The sequence below is a fragment of the Haliaeetus albicilla genome, chromosome 1 (assembly GCF_947461875.1).
Source record: "Haliaeetus albicilla chromosome 1, bHalAlb1.1, whole genome shotgun sequence".
NCBI lineage: Eukaryota > Metazoa > Chordata > Aves > Accipitriformes > Accipitridae > Haliaeetus > Haliaeetus albicilla.
Genome location: NC_091483.1, coordinates 41,180,751 through 41,199,841, shown reverse-complemented (window position 1 = coordinate 41,199,841; position 19,091 = coordinate 41,180,751). Strand labels below are relative to the sequence as shown.

The 19,091-nt window shown below is 37.5% G+C and overlaps 1 protein-coding gene across 1 annotated transcript in view; it reads right to left on the bottom strand.

Moving 5' to 3' along the window:
• Positions 1-19,091, bottom strand: part of TLL1 (tolloid like 1) — a 141,158-nt gene that overhangs the window by 45,781 nt on the left and 76,286 nt on the right. Inside the window, exons 6-9 of the mRNA XM_069786523.1 lie at positions 13,093-13,271; positions 11,198-11,303; positions 8,165-8,289; positions 928-1,043 (exon numbers count right to left, since the gene is read on the bottom strand). Coding sequence (XP_069642624.1) covers positions 928-1,043; positions 8,165-8,289; positions 11,198-11,303; positions 13,093-13,271 — 526 coding nt within the window. The remainder of the gene's footprint in view (positions 1-927; positions 1,044-8,164; positions 8,290-11,197; positions 11,304-13,092; positions 13,272-19,091) is intronic.

Below are 19,091 nucleotides of genomic sequence, written 5' to 3'. Positions count from 1 at the left end.
GTCCAATATGGAGTGGGAGAACACACACAAAACGAACAGAAATATCTGGGGGCAAATGCTGGGTTTTCTCTTTGGACTGTCCAGTACTGAGGCTGGTAGCTGGGTTCTATATTTCAGTCTTTAGGCTGTATTTGACTGCTTAATATCAGCCACTGCTTCTTGTAAAGAAACTTACTTTTTATTTTTTTTTCCCCTACTTATTTTGTCTCAGGTGAAACTTCCCATCCTTCCCTCTACCCTTATTTATTTTGACGCAGGCTTATATTTGAGCCAGTAATTTAAAACAAGATTCAGCTAGCATATTTTGAAAGTGTACACAAGAAGAACAGGTTTTGCTTTCACTAGGATGGCACACTTCTCTCCCTGAACTGCTCTCACCAAGCCAATTTTTTTTTCCCCTAAAAATGATGCCCAGAAAGGAAAACTATACACGCTAGAACCGATACCAGGGAACACCTACAATGACACTTGCTTTACCCCACGTTATTACTGTTTCACTTTAGAAACATCTCATTCATCATGCTAAGAGCGTCCTCAGGCAGAGCCCAGCTATCCGCCCCACACAGCTCAGTCAGCTCACCTGAGCCTGTGCTGGAGAAGACACCATTCAGGAGCCTGGACTACCTCTTCCAGCTTTACACCGAACCACTAACTGAATTGGAAGCCAGTTTCAAAAGGAGTTCATGAAGCAAACATGTAGCAGACTGAAATCATGCCTTCATTTCACATGGACAGCCACCAAATAGATGATGTGGTTCTAATGCTACAGACCAAAGTCAATAGCACATAGTTCATGGTCCTATTTGTTATGGCATACCATTGTTTTCAATTATTATGCAAGCTTTAAACTTAAATGAAAAGCTAAAGAAATGCAGCATTTTATTTTGCAAATAGTATCTGTGTTTAGCTAAGGGAATGTTAAAATACCTTCTCCCCTGGGGTCACAGAGATTCTCCATATGCAGTGTGTGTAGGAAGGATAACCATTTGGAAATCCTGGAGAAGAAAAGTTGCCTGTAGATTCCTGCAGTGTTTCTCCACAGGCTGAAAGAAACAAAATAAAGTAAAAATATAAAATTGAATGCGCCTAACAGAGAAAAATGCATCTTTCCAATATCTATTCAGAATACATTTAACTCACTGCAGATGAAGAATGGAAAACAGACTAGTTATTTAATGATTTATTCAAAACAATGATTTTCAGCCAGTCTGACATTCATTCAATTTTACACAGGATGTTTTTATTCCGTGAACTCTTTCACTTGTGTACTGTCTGCTGACATAATCAAAATTACAGCAGTCTTAAAAATGTCATTGCTGTCAATCAACTGCAAAGTTATACATATAACTTTACTTTGGTGAAAAAGGAAGTTAGCCACACCCTTAGACAAATCCTTTAAGATCTAAACCAAAAGTAAAACAAAAGCTGGCACAGCATGATTGGCACCACACTGGAATTTCGTCAGTGGTTTCATTTAATTTAGTACTTTGCCCACATGAGAGACTGATCTGACCCAAACTCACTCTTTTATATCGGTGTAGAAAACTAAATCCTATATTCAACAAAATCTCTTGCAACGGTGACTTGTAGAGATATGAGTAATAAAGCAAAGCAAATGTAAAGTCCTAAAATATCAAAGGCTTTTATATTCTTTATTATTGATGCTTTTAGCACCCATATCTCAGCTGTCAGTCATGCTACCGTCTGCTGGCAGACTGGTTAATAATTCCTCTTCACACTAAAATATAGCATTGGAAGCTCTTGCCATTCCCCACCACTAAAACTGATTCCGGTACACCTCAGTCAGTCATCTTTTTTGACATTAATAAAGTTGTTTCACCCACCAATTTTGCAGGTGTGATACGAGCGATGTGAATTTGAGAATATTATCCCATGACTGACAATGTAATCAGATCTGCAGTGCTTTCAAATTACAGTGCTACCACTGCCAGCAGGTGAACTACTGTATCACCAAAATCTCAATGAATTATAAATGATCTGGAAAATCTTTAAATAAAAGGGGACAATGGAAGAGATTGTATATGACAAAGACAGACAACACAGCTGTAAAGGCTGTCTTGTTAAAATGCATCAAAAATGTAATCTGACAACTACACTGTAATATCAGGCATAAGCTACTTTCAAGGCATTAAATATGCTCTTTGGCACTGAAATGGTTATTGTGATGAGGAGAGAAAAGAAAGATTGGTGCAGCACCCAAAATTTTAACTTCTAAAATCACCATCACCATGTCCTTTAGGAATGAAACGGAAAAAAAAATAAATTTTTTTCCTCCCCTCATTTAAAAAAATGTGGGTTTATCTTTAAAAAATTGCAGGCAGCCACAGCAAATGACACATACAAAAAAGGTATTCAGCACTAAATAATTATTTCTGTCTAAAGCTCTAATTAACCATGATTTTTTTCTAACACAGCAATGAATGCAAACTGAAATAAATCGCAGACTACTGTATGGGGTACCCCCAGCACTAGTGAACTGTATTGTAGCTTACAATGCATACGTAAAGCACTTAAGAGAAGGCCAAGAGAAAAACGTAGTGGTCTCATACAGGAGGAGAGGAAAGCAGAGCCCAAAGCAGAGATACCCTGCGCAGCAGATGCACGCACGACGCAGATCTGCGAGGATCCAAGTATTTTGCTCACCGCTTCTAGAGCCCTCTCTTGTTCTTCCCCCCATGCATGGCTTCATTGAGACTACACCGCATCAGTGTACTCTCACAAGGCGTACAACCATATTTCAAGCTTTAGTACATCTTCTCTTTGCTCTAGCTATAACTATTTCACCAACACTACAGTTACTAAGCAAGCCTTGAGCAGATGACATGATGAGACATGGGGAATGCTGTTTGTCCATTCTTTTCTGCTCACATTGCATTTTTTTCAGTTAACTGTAACTTCAACTCACAAATATTATGAAGTCATGCAATGCACACATTCACACAATATCAAGTATGTAAGCAAACCAAATGCTATCAAATGTGTGGGACATACAAGATATCAGTTCAAATGCAGCCCTGCAAGAGAAGAGGAGGAAGACCCTGGAGTAGCTACCCCTTACTCTATTAAAGTCCCTAAATCACCCCATTATAAAAGTAAACACATAATGAATTAAGCATAATAGCTTTACATTTTTTAAAACATTCAAGAATTTTTCTCTCTTATACAGAGTGCAGGATTATTTTCTCCAAATTAATAACACTCCATGCTCCATATACAGAAGTTGTACATAGCCTTAAAACTATGGATTTTAAGTTGCAAAAGGTGCCATGGAACATAATCTTTTTCTAGGAATTATAGAATAAAGCCAGTTAATACAACAATTTAACTTCTATCCATATCAAATGCCTGGGAGCTCTCTATCAATCCAAAATTTTCATAAATATCTCTGAATTTAAGGGAAGCATAAGAAAAATTGTAATTGGATAACTACTACTAAGAATTAACACAATTAGAATTTATCAAATATGTTTGGGCTTTATGTTTTTCACCATATTTACCATTTAATTTAAAATTCCTGGTTACTCAAGGGAACTATAACAAGAACAGCTTACACTAATCAATAGTTGAATTAATTATCTATGGGATCTGAATTCCAGGCTGGCTTCCAGAGCCGCTGTAGACAGGGTGATATTTGGGCATTTCTTGTTTAAAAGCACATTCCTCTGCAATGGGTCAATGGTAATTGAAACAGTTAAAATTCTATCAGTAGAGAATGTAAAGGTTTTCTCTGTAATTGGACTGTGGCAACTTTGGTATTCATGACTAGGCTTATAAAATGGTATGTTATAAACATTTTACCGTGTAATGGTCCATTAGTAATGGACTCCACTTTGGGAAAGAAACGTAAAAGGAAAATGAGTAGTAAGGACCACTTATTTAAATTTCCTAAGAACTAATCTTAGTATATTTCATGTCAGAAGAAATTAATTACAACTTCAGTCTTACGCACCTTTGCTTTATAAAGCAATTGTACTTTTTTCTTCCATTGTTAACCAATAACAATGCCAATGTTTTCTCTAATGCTTTTTTTCCCCCTTCTCAAATGTCATGCCTTATATCAATTTTACTAGGCTAGACCGCTTGCAGAAATGTCACTTTAGCTCTCCCCACACACACACTCCAACCAAAAAAACAATCTCCTGTCTGTTTTATAGCTTGAGAAGGTTAGAGTTCTGATAAGCCTTTCTGTGGTAAGGAAAGGGAAACTATTTTTGCTTCTCCTTGTAAAGATTAGCAATGCGTAAAGGCAGCAGGTAGATTATATGCTTATACAAAGCAATTTCTACCAGTGAACTCTGCGGCAGTATTTAATTACACAGCCTGTGTATAACATCTCTTTGGGTTGGCCTACGTACACGGTCAAGTTCCATTAAGGATTATAATGAAATCTGCAAATGACAAAGCCCAGATCCTCCACGACACTTAGGAAACCAACTCTCATTCCTTTTCCATAGCACTAGCAAATACATACTTTCATATATGGCTAATTTAAGCTTACCCTTTTCCAAAGAGAATTAAGATCTTTAATACTTTTTACTTAGACCCAAGTCTGTAAAACTATCCATACATGGCATATAAAGCTGCCACAGAGCCCTACAAATACTTGGTGCTGATAATGTACTTGTTAAACAAAAAACTTAAATTAGTTTACTACAACTCAGTGTCTTACTGTTGACTTGATTCCCCTTTATAGGGAAACAGCCTTAATCTAAAAACCTTAATCCTCCTTATGTAGTGAATAAAGGCTGACTTTTGAAGGTGAACACTCTTTTCTAATCTAATAGAGATGGGAGCAAGTTAAGCCTGGGGAACACTGAGAATAGCCCCCAAAAAGAGCCAGGCTAGGTATCCTTCATCTGCTCTCTTCCACATATACTGTCACAGAACCTGGCAATTTGTAAATTTGCTGAACTTCTTCCATGTACCTTCTCTTCCTCTGAACAGCCTTCTCCTGCCAGTCTGAGCCTCCCTTCCCATCAGTTATTCAGTCCCACTCTACCCAGTTATTTCTTTTCCTCTCTTTCTGCCTAAGAGTATCCTTCTCCATCATTTCTCTTCCTTATTCTTTTGCTCCTATAATACTACATAGGAATTTTAAATCAACTACAATTTCTATGTAAAACTATAAAGGTAGACCTGTGTTGAAATTTTAGTAGCTACACCAGAAGAAAACATATTCTGTACTCCATTAGACAGTCTGAAAACTATTGTAATACATCCAGCCTTGAAGTTCAAGATCTGTTTTCAAATGCCAAGACACTCAAAGTTCAAAATAAGATTGGCAGAGGAAGGACCCTAAACTTAGTTCCTTGCTTTCTCCTTATTATTCTATCGTGTAACAATGTAACTCAGTATTAAAATGTAACAGATCCCTAACACCAATTATGTTTTCCTTCAACAAAAATCCTAAGAAAGTTAAAAACAAACCAAAACTGCTGTTGCTATGTTGTTGAGCCCTGGCACTTACTCAGCTGATGAAAGACAGGTTATCAAATCTCATGCCTTGGCTTCACCAAGCTCAAAACTGTTCCTTGGTCACTAAGCCCTTTCCTGAATAATGACCCTGAATACCCTGACTAGCTAAACAACCCAGAAGGCTCAGCTGCTTCACAGCTGTGCGGATCAGTTTTATTCTCCAGCAGCCCTGAGCTCTACCTCATGTTCATGGGCCCCAGAAAACGCAGCCGGCTTCTTGGACCAGAAACTGCTTGCAGGAATAACTAGAACTCCAAACGAAACATGCACAATACCACAAAATCCTTTATCAAAGAAGTGTGCATCTCTGGAAAATACTGATTTATTTAAGTTACTATCTTCTGTATTTTCATTGTATTACATTTAAGGCAACACAAATGAACACATGAAACAATGCAGATGTTATTAACGTTTGAAATATTCACTGCTGTTTTATCACAAGCAGACATCATGAATAACATCTTTTGTCTGAAATAGGAAATACAGAATGCCTCCAAAAATAACAGACTGTCAGGGATTTTATTGCTATATACTACAATGATGACATGATTCTTTTCATAAAACTGAAAGCTTAATGTCTGAATTTTCAGTCTCACTATGTGCTGGAAAATTTATTAGATCACAAGTGCCATGCAACTTTCAGAGAGCTGCTTTCTTTATTGGCTGTTTAAGTTCATGTTTTGTTATTCAGTTATTCAGCTTCTATTAAAATTATTAACCGAAAACCCCAGCATGTTAAATAGTATGCTATTTAAAATTTGTAGCAAAACTTTCTGCCTTTTTCTCTCTCTTAAAACTCACTTTCTTTTATGGACTGGATCACCTAAGTAAGGTTAGAAAACCGTCTTTTATCCCAAAGTTTGCCAAAGGAAAGTGCCAGAAAATGAACATGATCCTGCAACCACCGTTCATTTTTATTATCCTTCTGACCTGTGTCCACCAGTGCTGCAAAAAATAGCTTACTTTTAAAGTGTGCACTACTGCTGAACAGCCATGGTTTTATAATACTGTGAAACCAACTTTCAACAAGACTTTCAAGACATTGAAAGAAATGGTAACTCATCATTACACATTTTCATGAATTATATGAAAAGGACATTTTCTCTGAACAACTATTTGAACATTAGCTCAAAAAGCACACTACGTCTTTTTCAGCTGACTGAAAGTGCATGTTAGAGTATTATATACACAGCCTCGGCTGTAATTTTTTTCTTTTTTTGTCTTAAGTAAATGTGATCATAAGATACTAGCTGTTTTCACAGTAGTTTTAATTCTTTAGACTATTTTTGTCTCCAAAATTTGTCTTTATCACAATATATATGTATCCTCTGTGTTTATGAAATTGTTGCTCTCTGTGTACTCTTATTAGAAATAATGCTGCCAAGAAGAATGCCATTATTTAAGTACTTTCTGTATCAAAAGGAAAGAGCAAAAATTATTCCAAAAGGAACAGTTGTTAAAGAAAATGTGCTAAAGTGGTTTTTCCTCTGGTAGGCCCAGAAGCACTGTGCATGTTCTCAGTATATAGAAGATTATGATTCAGTGTACTTACAGCACAAAGGAAAAGCATATTTCAGCTGTACAGTGTGCATCAAATGCACATCAGATGCCCCAGATCTTCAGTAGATCCCACTGCTGCTGATATAAATTTGAAGCAGCTCCATCACTTCAGTCCTGATCCCTCGTCTTAGTCCTTCTGTATTGATCAGGTGGTAAAAAGTAGCCATATATCTGACTTAAAACAGTTACTGAGACTTCATTTATTCCCGTGAGGAGCAGGAGGGCTGTAAAACCTATGTGGCACAGAGCTGGTACGTCTAGCCTCCCACAAGGACCTTGCTGGCAAATTCTGGCTGAGAGATGGCACTTCTGAAGTGCTTCGGTTGACACCAAAGGTTAAAACTGGTATCAGCCATAACTAGAGCAAGGAAAGCAAAACCTTCTGCTTTGAGATTTCCACCACTCTGCCGGCACTTAATGAAGAACCAGCACTAGAGAACAATGAGAACGACAGGGTTGACTCCGGGTTACCCCAGACTTGCCACTGATGTCTCTGAGACAGGCAACTCTACCCCAACACTATTTTGAGATAAAACATTCATATGTATTGAAAGTACAGGATGCTAGAATTCGGCAGAAGATATTCAAATACTAAAAGTATCTGTTAAAACTGTAGAAATTTTGGACTAAGATCTAACCAGAGCATCCATAAAAGAGTTTACAAGTTAGTTGTCCCGGCTTGTTATTTATCAAATTTTCAAAAAATGAAATATGTTCAGAGCTGATTGCAATAATTTAATTTGCTCCTTCTGCACCCTACTTGAATTCAAATAAAAAAGGACTCCAGTCAATAGGCAAACTAGAAGTGATATTAAACATCTTTTTTTTTTTTTTTTTTTCCTAGTCATTGAACAACTAAGGAAAACAAAGACTGAAATGTCATGGAACTAAGTGTTGTTTCATACAGTTTATCTGTCCTTAAGTGCTTTGCGTTTCAGAGACCTTATCTATAAGATTTTTTTATGATTCAATTCTTGAACTGCCTATGTCAGTTGCCAACATGGAAAAAGACTGCTGAGCAGCTGACTCAAAAAAATTTATCATTCCTCTTGAACAACAAGTCAAACAGTTGCTAGTATGTGGGTTTTGTTTGTTTGTGGTGCAATACCTGGACATCTATACAGCTTTCTTGCCTGTGCAATATCTCCTTTACTTAGACGAGTACGCTGGCCAATGGCAGGTCGTATACCATTATCATCACGGGAAGGGAGAATGGTATCCAGAAACATGCCCCTAAAAAAAATAAAAATAAAAATAGACCCCAAAAACCCCTATCAGGTTTCTGTCATAAAACCGTCTGAGATTTAGGAATGTATAATGCTATTTTGTAAATCTAGAATTTACATTTGTCATAAATAAGAGGGTAAAATGCAGAACTTTAAATACAGAAAACATGTCATAAAAATTCCTCAGGCTGGCAAACTTTATGCAAAGTTATCAAAAAAGAATCTTCTTTCAGTACATCAGTTAACATATCAGCTTTTATATTTCTGTTAGGCAACAGGAAGAAAATCTCTTACTACCATTAAGACTACACAGGAAAAAGGCACTGCTGTTAAGTACTTGCTATAGTGAAAAAAATAAATTATGAAATTATATAAAAATACATAGATTAGGCCCTAACACAAAATTCTTAATCACAAAGTTCTTATTTCTAGCAAAGTTATATACTTCTAACAAAGTATTAAAGCCTGACTTACATGTGTAAGAGCAGGTAAAGTCAGGTATGCTTGCTAATCATTCTTCTGTCAGGTGTTATAACAGATCTAACTCTACTCTAGCCACTGCTGCTTTTGAAACAGAAATGCTTACTTGCCAGCCTCTGCTTGCTTTACAATAAAATATATCAACTTACCATATGTGATTTTAATAACATTTAGCCTAAATGACTAGAAATAATAGAGAAGCACACTAGTTCCAAATGTGCAGTTTTATTCATAATTTCCCAAATTTTAAATATGATCAAAATATCTTGGTAGTCTCACATAAATTTTAAAAGAGTAAGGTACAAAACTAGGTTCTATTATCCTGTTAGAGAATTTGAAAATCCCTCAAATCCTATAAAATGGAAGTTAACAGATGAATATCTTTCTGTATTCTCTTTATTTTTTTTAATACTCTCTTGTATATTTGTAGGGCTTTTATTGAAAAGTAAAACTGGTATTTTCAGGCATAATGTAGCTCCAAAAATGAATGAACAGTAGGGATCTTTGTAGTTAGGAATACTGTTTATAAATACGGATTGGTTTTTAAATTATAATAAATGAACCATTTTGAGTATTGCAGGCACATACTGCTCTCTTTACCCAGTCAGATTTCTTGTGGCATCACTAGAAATCTGGAAAAAAAAGAAACATCTCAGGATGTTACCCTAATCTAAACAGTGAAATAAACTACTTGCAGCATTATTCAGTTTCTAGAAATAAGGCACATTACTATTTCAAAAACATGTTTGTATCTATAAATTATAATTTTATTTTCCACTGTTTTTTAGTACAACTGAAACTGATGCTATTCATATTTTGAAAAATGTTAAAACAATCCTCCCTTAAATGCCTTAGCACTTTAATAAGAGAACAACCCGTAACAGTTTTAATACAGCACGAACAACATCGCTGTGTGTGACTGGAACTTTATGGTGTTTTGTGATTTCTACTACTTATACGGGTGAGTAAAGTCTAACAGCAAACAGCTGGCAATATGCCACACTGAGCACGACTCATGCTTTCAAGATAAATCAGTGCAAATCAATACAGGACCTCAAGGGTTTGCTGGTTGTTTTTAAACAGTATGAAGTAACAACCTCTTGTACCTTGGGGCAGGGCATGCCTACTCATCACACTATCAGTTTTTGCCAGCTTGGAAAGTGGTGAGATCAGGGCCCACAAATCAAATTATCTTGATGTTGTCATTGCCCTAGGACTCTGGTGGGGTTCCAGGTTGTTAAATTACTCTATTTTATATAGGTTCTTATAATCTCTTCCTTAAGGTAATGGTATCTGTAACTGGATTAAGCAATGTGACTAATATCTACCTCATATGGCTCATTCCCATGCTCTTCCAGGGGTGAATTATGTGTATGGTGAATACATACTTTGGTGGGATTTTTTTTTTTTTTTTTAAAATACTGTCATTTATATTGAGGACAACAAGCTTAAGAAATTTGCAAAGGCTGTTGAGGTTTCTGGTGGTCTTTGGTTCATTTCAGAGTCTCAGATTGTCTAGTACTTTTGCTTTAAAAAGCATGAATTGGGGGAAAAAAAAGCTAAGCGCATAATTTTCAAACTAGAATTTTTTGTTGGGGATCTTTTGAGGTTTCTTTTAAGTTACATTACTCTGGTATTTTTAGAGATTAATTAGGTGAACTGCGACTTGGTATGAAAGGTAACAGGAGACCAAGTGAAAGACTCCTTCTTCACTTATTCTCCAGAGTAGGGCTAGCCTATGGGAACAGCTCCTTGTATAGCTCCCCACAACCATGCAGTTTCAGAGCGAGCCCCACATGAGTTACTATGGAGTTGGGAATGGGTCAGCCTGCAACAGGCCAGAGCAAAACCAGCAGAACTCTTTATTATATGTTTTTGATGACAGTAACAACATGTACAAACAATAGAGAAGAGGCTGCAGCCTCTCTTATAAATGGTTGACTGCAGTCCTTAGCAAAGGCTGTGGCTTGCATGGTAGATGTCCTAATACCAAAACGTGTTCTACCTGCATAACCCATAGTTACTCAGACATTATGCATCAAAAGTTACTTCTCTTTATGAGAACAGATCATGTTAAACATAAAATTCCTAACTATTTCACTCATTTGTTTTTTCTAAATTCAAATTTTTGTGGAGACAAAAAGAAAGTGAGTATTATATGAAGTGACGTTTCCAGATTATCTTGTCTTAAAAATCTAAAGAACTGAAGCCAGATCAAAAGGCTTCTTTGAAAGTGAACAGAAAAAAACCCCACATGTTTAAAAATATAATTAAATTATTCTGACTTAAAATAAACAAGCTGTGCTTTGACTGCTGTAAGAATACTATAGTGCAAGGGATATTTTAAGCAGTTTTGGAATACTTAAAGCATAGTTCTTAGCATTCACAGAGAGGAATAGAATTAAAAGTCAAAAGGTATAACCTGAGACTCCAACCTTGAGAAGGTGTTCCTGGCATAGTGCATAATGCTGTCAAAGTCATACGGTTCCCCAAGGGAGTTCACCTCTCCAGGCTCCATCTTCAAGAAGTTGTATTCCTGACCTACAAACGATTGATAATCAGTTTCTTAATATTTTTTTTAAGATAAAAACCAAACAGGAGACGAAAAACAACAAAGATCCTAACCTAATCACTTACTGACATTCATAAATCTTAGCCATTTGGGAGTAACTGTGTGATTTTATTAACCAAGAGGGCAGACATGTCTTCTGAAACACACATCAAATTCCTGTATTTGGCATTTAGAAAGACTGTTCTCATTCACCTAACCCACATAAAGGTCCCATACATTATGTTGCGCTTCACGTAGAATTCATAAAATTTGCTGGCTTGGTTCTTAATTCCAGAAATAAATAATTTTGACAGCAAAGACCCCGGAAGAACCCTCCTCATCATAGGCTCATTAGACTGGATACTAAAGAGACTTTGCTTCAGCAAAGTCTACTCTCTGAGCCCCCATGTAATACAAACACTACAAAGTCACATTTTCAAGTACCAGCTGTTGCAATTTAACAAAAGCAGAAGAGGAACAAAAGAATTATACTTAGTTCATAATTCCAGACCAGAAGTTCTTTGTCCTAATCAGTGTACTAAGAAATGCAAAGCACCCTTTATTCCAATTCATATTCCCATTGGTGTCTTGCAAAAAAAATTGCGGTGGCATTAACATTATTAACCAACATAATTTCCATAATATAACAAAACTCAAATGTCTTGGTGGTCATGACTTCCTGATCCCATTTAGTGATCCTCAAGCTCATGCCACACCACAAGAAGTGGTTTCAGCCAGAAACTAGAAAGACAACTGAAAGGAGAGAGCAGGAGGCTGAGGATGGCACTCCAGCTGATTTTCCCCATCACAGAAAAAGAACAGGGCAAGACCACTTATGGCATCTACACAAGTCAATGACACAGAGAAAACAAAAGGAAGGCTTGGATGCACATGCCCTTTCAGGACTTCAGAGACTTGTGGGAGTGTGTATTAGCTGCCAGTCATCTTCCAAGTCCTAGTTGAGGTAGCAAAGATGTCTTGCATCTCAAATTTATTTTGTTTTAAAACATTTTCTGTAGGAACAAATACTCCAAGCTATCATTGGACAATTTCTGATTTGACCGCTTCTTGAGCGGAGAATTCCTGTAAGTCAAAATCAGTGTTTCACAAAGACCATGCACATTTATGAACACTGCAAATAAAACATGCCTAATTCCCTCCCATCTTGCCCACACAACACAAGTGTGGCCACAACAGCTAGACTGACAAAGAGATGACAGTCACAGTTTAAAGTTCTCAGGTCCCTCAGATGCTTTGTCTCAACAACGCCAAGCCCATTGGCTAAAGCTGCAAGCTCTGTAGGGGTGGGAACAGTGCCCATCTTTATCACAGATTCAAACTCCTCCGCTTACCTCCCCAGTCTAAACCTCTTGGGCAGCTAAAAAGCTATTGATGTGTTTCACTTACCATTCAGTAAAGACTACAAAAGAAAAGCCCTTTCTTAAGCACAGAAACATGACTTTTAAAGGGTTTTAAGAGCAATAGCTTCCTTCAAAGTTTTTGAGCATGATTACTACTTCTCTCCTTCTAGCCAATACTATTTAACAGCTTGCTACTTCACCAGATCTTTAGAAAAGCTTATATTTTAGTTGCAGTATTTCATTTGCGAATCAGCTTGACGTCAGCCTAGCTAAGAAGAATAGCAGGCATAAATGCTAATTTCTGCTGTTCAGTTCATTTCTGCTATTCAGCATTCAGTTTTAAGAGAGTTGAGCAGATGAAGGAAACACCAAAAATAAACGGACTTTTTTTCCCAAAATACTTCTCAGAATATCTCACCAGGCTGGATGTTTTCTCTAATGATGGTAACATGGTCATCACGGTCTGGTCGTGTATGTTCGTGCCAAAAACCTATCACATGACCCAACTCATGGACAACTATACCAAATTTATCACAATTCTTGCCAATAGATATAGCCTGAGGACCATTGCCCCTTCGACCCACATAAGAACAGCACCTGTAATTAAAACACAAACACAGATGAAAGTTTTCATGCATATCTCTATAAACTATATAGGAAATTCAGTTAAAATATGGGAAAATATTATATTAAAAAATCAGCAGAACAATACACTATGCAATTTCTGCAGTCTCACAAAGTCTAGATCTAGTGCAAGAACAACTTATTATTCAGAATACCCAATAAGGACACATGAATGTTTGCGGTTTTTTTTTTTATTCAAGGTCTTCTTAAAAGATGCCAGCTATGCTCAATAGAATTGTTGCTTGTGGCCTTGTATCTCAGAATGACACAGGAACTTCTTTTCATCCAAAGAACCAATAAAAATAAAGTTGACTGGACATACCACCTCACCCATGCATATCACTACTTTCTTGCCCATGCACACTGAAGAGGCATACAGAGGGAAGAGGAAAGAATAAGTAAAGCAAGGTTTCTTCTGTGCCATACTTCTGCTGTGTGTCTTGACAGCACTCACCAGACTTTAGTCACTCAGTTCTGATAAGTTTGCTTTATTTTGATCTGAAAAGTCACTCTACTTCATTAGTTCCATCTATAAAGGGTACAGAAATGATGCAAGTGTAATAGTAGTCCTTTAAAAGATGCACTTAGCATACATTTGAAAATCCAGAAGGAAGGTATCCTGAATGAGATGCGGAATCCTGTGATGCCACTGTGCAATCACTCCTCATTTTTTGTTTCTCTGGCTATGGGTGACACACAATGTCATTTGCAGCAACAGTATATTAGGAAGTTGAACGCTCTGGATACGTGCGAACAGTTTTTTTCTCTCACTCCTGTTTTCTTGTAATAGGAACCTTAGTCCCAGAAAGCCATATTTTCACAAGAAAAAAACCCAACACAACCCCAAAAAACCCCGCTTCAAAACTGCTCTCATGTTTCACTCCTGTTCCGCTGCACTTCCATGATTCCACTATAAACTTATGGAACAGAGATGCCCTTTTCAGCATTCATACTGTCTGCATTTATCTGAGATGTCCACTTTTTGGTTAGAAAAAAGTCTGCTGACTATGCTAGGAAAAGGAGAGAAATGAGAGTAAAGCAAATCCTAGCAAAATGGAAGACAATTTCAGGTTTCGTAAACTGATTCTCTGTCACCTCTGAAGATATTAAATATTTCAAGCCAGCATTATATTCCGTAATAAAAGCCTGATTTCCCTGATTCCCAGAGCAGATCTCTGCTCTGTGAATTCTGCCGTCTGTCAGGTTGTCGTGGTTTAACCCCAACCAGCAACTAAGCACCACGCAGCCACTCACTCACTCCCCCCGACCCAGTGGGATGGGGGAGAAAATCAGGAAAAAGAAGTAAAACTTGTGGGCTGAGGTAAGAATGGTTTAACAGAACAGAAAGAAAGAAACTAATAATGATAATGACAACACTAATTAAATAACAGCAGTAATAATAAAAGGATTGGAATATACAAGTGATGCACAGTGCAATTGCTCACCACCTGCCAATCGACGCCCCGTTAGTCCCTGAGTGGCAATCCCCCCACCCCCACTCCCCCCAGTTCCTATACTAGATGTGACGTCACTCGGTATGGAATACCCCGTTGGCCACTTTGGGTCAGGTGCCCTGGCTGTGTCCCCTCCCAAATTCTTGTGCCCCTCCAGCTTTCTCACTGGCTGGGCATGAGAAGCTGAAAAATCCTTGACTTCAAACTAAATGTTACTCAGCAACAACTGCAAACATCAGCGTGTTATCAACATTCTTCTCATACTGAACTCAAAACATAGCACTGTACCAGCTACTAGGAAGACAATTAACTCTATCCCAGCTGAAACCAGGACACAGGTGGAATGGAACTATACTGAGCAGATCACCTCCACTCTCTCCCTCCTCCCTCTTTTTTCATAAAAACATGTTTTCTGATGCAACATTCACATAGCAGAATATATTTGGCCCTTGAGGAGGTCGATGCTAATGTGGTGAATGATCCTATCTTTCATATGTCTCTGTGGGCAATAAAGGAAGAGCAGCCATAGGAGCAATACTGACAGCGGATTAAATTCTACAGACAACATTTAGCTTGTTCCTCCTTTTTGGGTTTTGTGGTGGCAAAGACACTTTTCACTTTGGTTAGTTGGCTAGCTAGTCAATCAGTCTTGGTTGGTCATCTTCATTGATTTTTGTTAGTGTCTAATACAACCAGAATTTTAAAATATGAATATTAGAGTAGTACAGCCATGGCATTTTAGCTCACAATACCTGTTCTTAGTAAACATATACTGGTTTTGCACTAATGGTTAAAATCAAAGATAGATATACCAAAAACCAATAGTAATATCTTAAAATTATAAAGGCCACACAAATTACATTATAGAGGAAAGTATTACTACAACAGCCTAGGAGGGTTGTATCAAGAATTTTGAAACTAATTTGAAAATACTCTTGGGAAAAATTATTCTTCACATTAAAATCATTCCTTGCTATCTCAACTGCTTCTCAAGTATTCCTACCTTCAAAATAAGTTAACACTTTTCTTCCTGCTTTATATAGTTCCAAGGATAGGTATGAAACACCTTTTTAGGTCAAAGCACTGAATCAGGCTCAGTGCTTCAGCTAGAGTTGTGCAATATCATGTTTAATTATTTTCTTAAGGTGCCTTCATCTCTCTTCAAGGCTGGTAAATAAAAACAGTGGTAATTTAGACTCCCTGCTACAATTCTGTGCCATTGTCGATGTTGCAGGTTTATGTGCTACTGTTCCACGCCACAGTAAAAGAAAATAAAGAACACCTGTGTATTGCTCTGTGTATTTCCCTGACTCTGTAGAAACTGTATTAACACAAAATTACTATTTACAGTATTTATGACCTATTTATTTACCTTATGTGCCCTAAAAATACAGCATAGGTGATAAAAAGGAGCAACAGATAGCAGAAATAAGATTAAAATAAAAATTTAGAGCAGTTACACCATTTTATCTCATGATTCCACAGTGGATTTCACCTTTGCACCTGACACGCTGACATGGTTTTGCTTAACATATTTTTTCAGACTGCACATTTGCAGAATAAATACTATGGCTACAGGTGAATATGTAAACACAATTAAAGCACTACAGATATTTTCAATATCATTTTTACCCTGGTTTTTATCTTTCACAAGTCAGTAAACTCTTTGAATATGTTTCTGTTGTGCAATAAGGAAATTACCATAGTTCATATACTCTCTTATTCACTTGTGCTCACCCTGGGCAGAGAAGTACTTGGATCCCTAAGAGGGTTTGGGGATTTTGTTGTTTTGTTGGGGGTTTTTTTGTTGTTGTTTGTTTGGTTTTTTTAAACCTCCTACACAGTGTTGTTTACTGTCCCATCCAACTAGACAAGGAATGCTGGAGTACACACTTTGTACTCTGAGCCAAAAGCAGTAGAATTTGCAGTTAACTCTTCATTCTCAGAAAAGTTCATTCATTTAAAAAGCCATTAAAGACCTTCTGTCCTCAGTACAGAATTCCCAATTCACTGTCACAGGCAGTTGCATTATGTGCACTGAATAAATTTGTCAAACACCGTTCCTAGGTCCCAAACATCAAATCTTTTCGAAAACATTGCTCCTTATCTTTGAACACTTTGAAGCAAGAACTAAGATGTATCATTTTCCTTGGCAGTCTCCAGGAAACCATGGTAGAAAACACAATCAGATGAAGTAATCCACATTCTGTGAAAGCCTTTTACCATTTCCATATTAGGTGAACTTAATGAGTTAGGGCTTCCTACCTATGTTAAGGTCAGGTACATCATTATGGTAATTATGCTGTACTGACCTTAACTTGTACAAAGAGATAAAATGCACTGACAATGCCTGATGGTTATTTTAAAAACAGAAAAACATAAAACGCATGCAGTCTGTTAGAATTCACATTACAGACTACTAAATATGGATAAATTTCCACTGATTCTTGCATAATTCAGGTTGGAAGCGACCTCTGGCAGTCTCCAGTTTAACTTTCTGCTCAACAACCTGCTCCAATGCTTGGCTGTCCTCACTGTGAAAAATTTATTCCTTATATCTGGTCTGATTCTCTCTTTCTTTAGCTTATGCCTGTTGCCTTGCGTTCTCCCATGAAGCTCTTCCACCATGAAGAGCCTGGCTCCCTCTTCTTGTTGCTCTCCCCATAGGAACTGAGGCCTGCTGCTGGGTCTCCCTAAAGCCAACTCTTCTCCAACTGAGCAAACCCTGGACCATCAGCATCTCCTCACAGGGCAAGTGCTCCAGCTCCTGAGCACCTTGGCAGCCCTATGCTTAAGTCCTTCCAGGTTACTAATGTCTTTCTTGTACTAGGGCCCACAACTGGATGTAGGGTCTACCTGTAATCCAGCAAGTGGTGCGCAGAGAGGGATAACCCGCTCCCTTGAGCCACCACCAGCTGTGCTTCTGTTCGCACAGCCCCAGACACTACTGGCTGCCTTTGTGGCCAGGGCCCATGGCCAGCTTCTGCCCAGCTCACTGCCCCATGGCCTTCTGCACAGAGCTACTCCTCAACCCGGCAGTGCCCATCCTATCTTGCCCTTCCTTTGCAAGTGCAGGACTTTGTATCTGACCTTGTTGAACTTCATAAGGTTCCTGTTGGTCACTTCCCCCAGCCTGCCTACGCCCTTCTGGGTGGCAGTTCTACCACTGAGCCTATCCATCTGGTCTCCCCCCCCAACTTGGTGTCATCTGCAAACTTTATGACAGCATGCAACATCACCTCTTCATGGGTCATTGATAAAGACGTTAAAAAGGACAGGTCCCAGGTTAGGCCCCTGTGATACTGCACTTTCAGTCACAGTCTGAGTCCAAGCCATTAACCACAACCCTACAAGCCCAACCACACAACCGATTTTAACCTATCTAGTTCTCCCATTCAATTATAATTCTGCAAAATACAGCTTGGAGACTCAACACATTTGTTTAAATCCTGGAATTTAATTTGCAATTCAAAACCTTTATGATCTGAATACAACACATGATGGCAGTGCAAGAGATTGATGAGAATAAAGTTAGGATAACCATGCATAATTATGAAAAGGCAGAACAAATCCTTTAGTTTGAAACAGTTTAAACACTTCTGCTGAGTCTTCATGTTTACCACTGTGTGGAAACTCTATAGAGAAAAATTGCAATGTAGAACTAAAGAACATTAATCATTTCTTATAGCTTAAAGCAAATCAATAGGTTATTAAGACTGTAGGTTGTAGAATATTTAATACAATTTCAATAGTTTTAACATGCTTATGTTATTGACTTCATGTACATTACATGCTTCAACTAGCAAAGACATATTTGGTGGCTTCAAAATTTCCATAGATTTTCAGTATAATTTTTGCAAAATTATACTTTGGAGACAAACAGAGAAAAGGAAAAAGGGAAAAAATAATAAATAAATATTCCAGATAGCACCCTCTATGATGTCCCCAGTTCTGCTTTTATTGACACTATTTGCAACAAGGGCAAAAGAATAAAACAAGAATTTAACTACAGTCTATCTCTTCCCATCCTTTTTACTTCATTTGGACCAAAAGAGGGTTTAACCTTTTAAGGTTGTGCACTGTACCTTGGAAAAGGCCAGGCAATAATTGTGCCATAATAGCAGAACAACAAAATGGCTAGTATAACACATTAAGTTATTAAGATGATTTTTTTTAGAAGAACATATGGTAAATAAATACCTAATTAACCAATTTACCAAATACAATTAACAATACCAAAAAGTTGATTGTTTCTTGAGAACAGAGGTGCTTAAGATCACCTCTGAAAGCTTTTATTGGTATTTCATAGATCAGATAGACTTTTAGGTGTTTGCAAAAA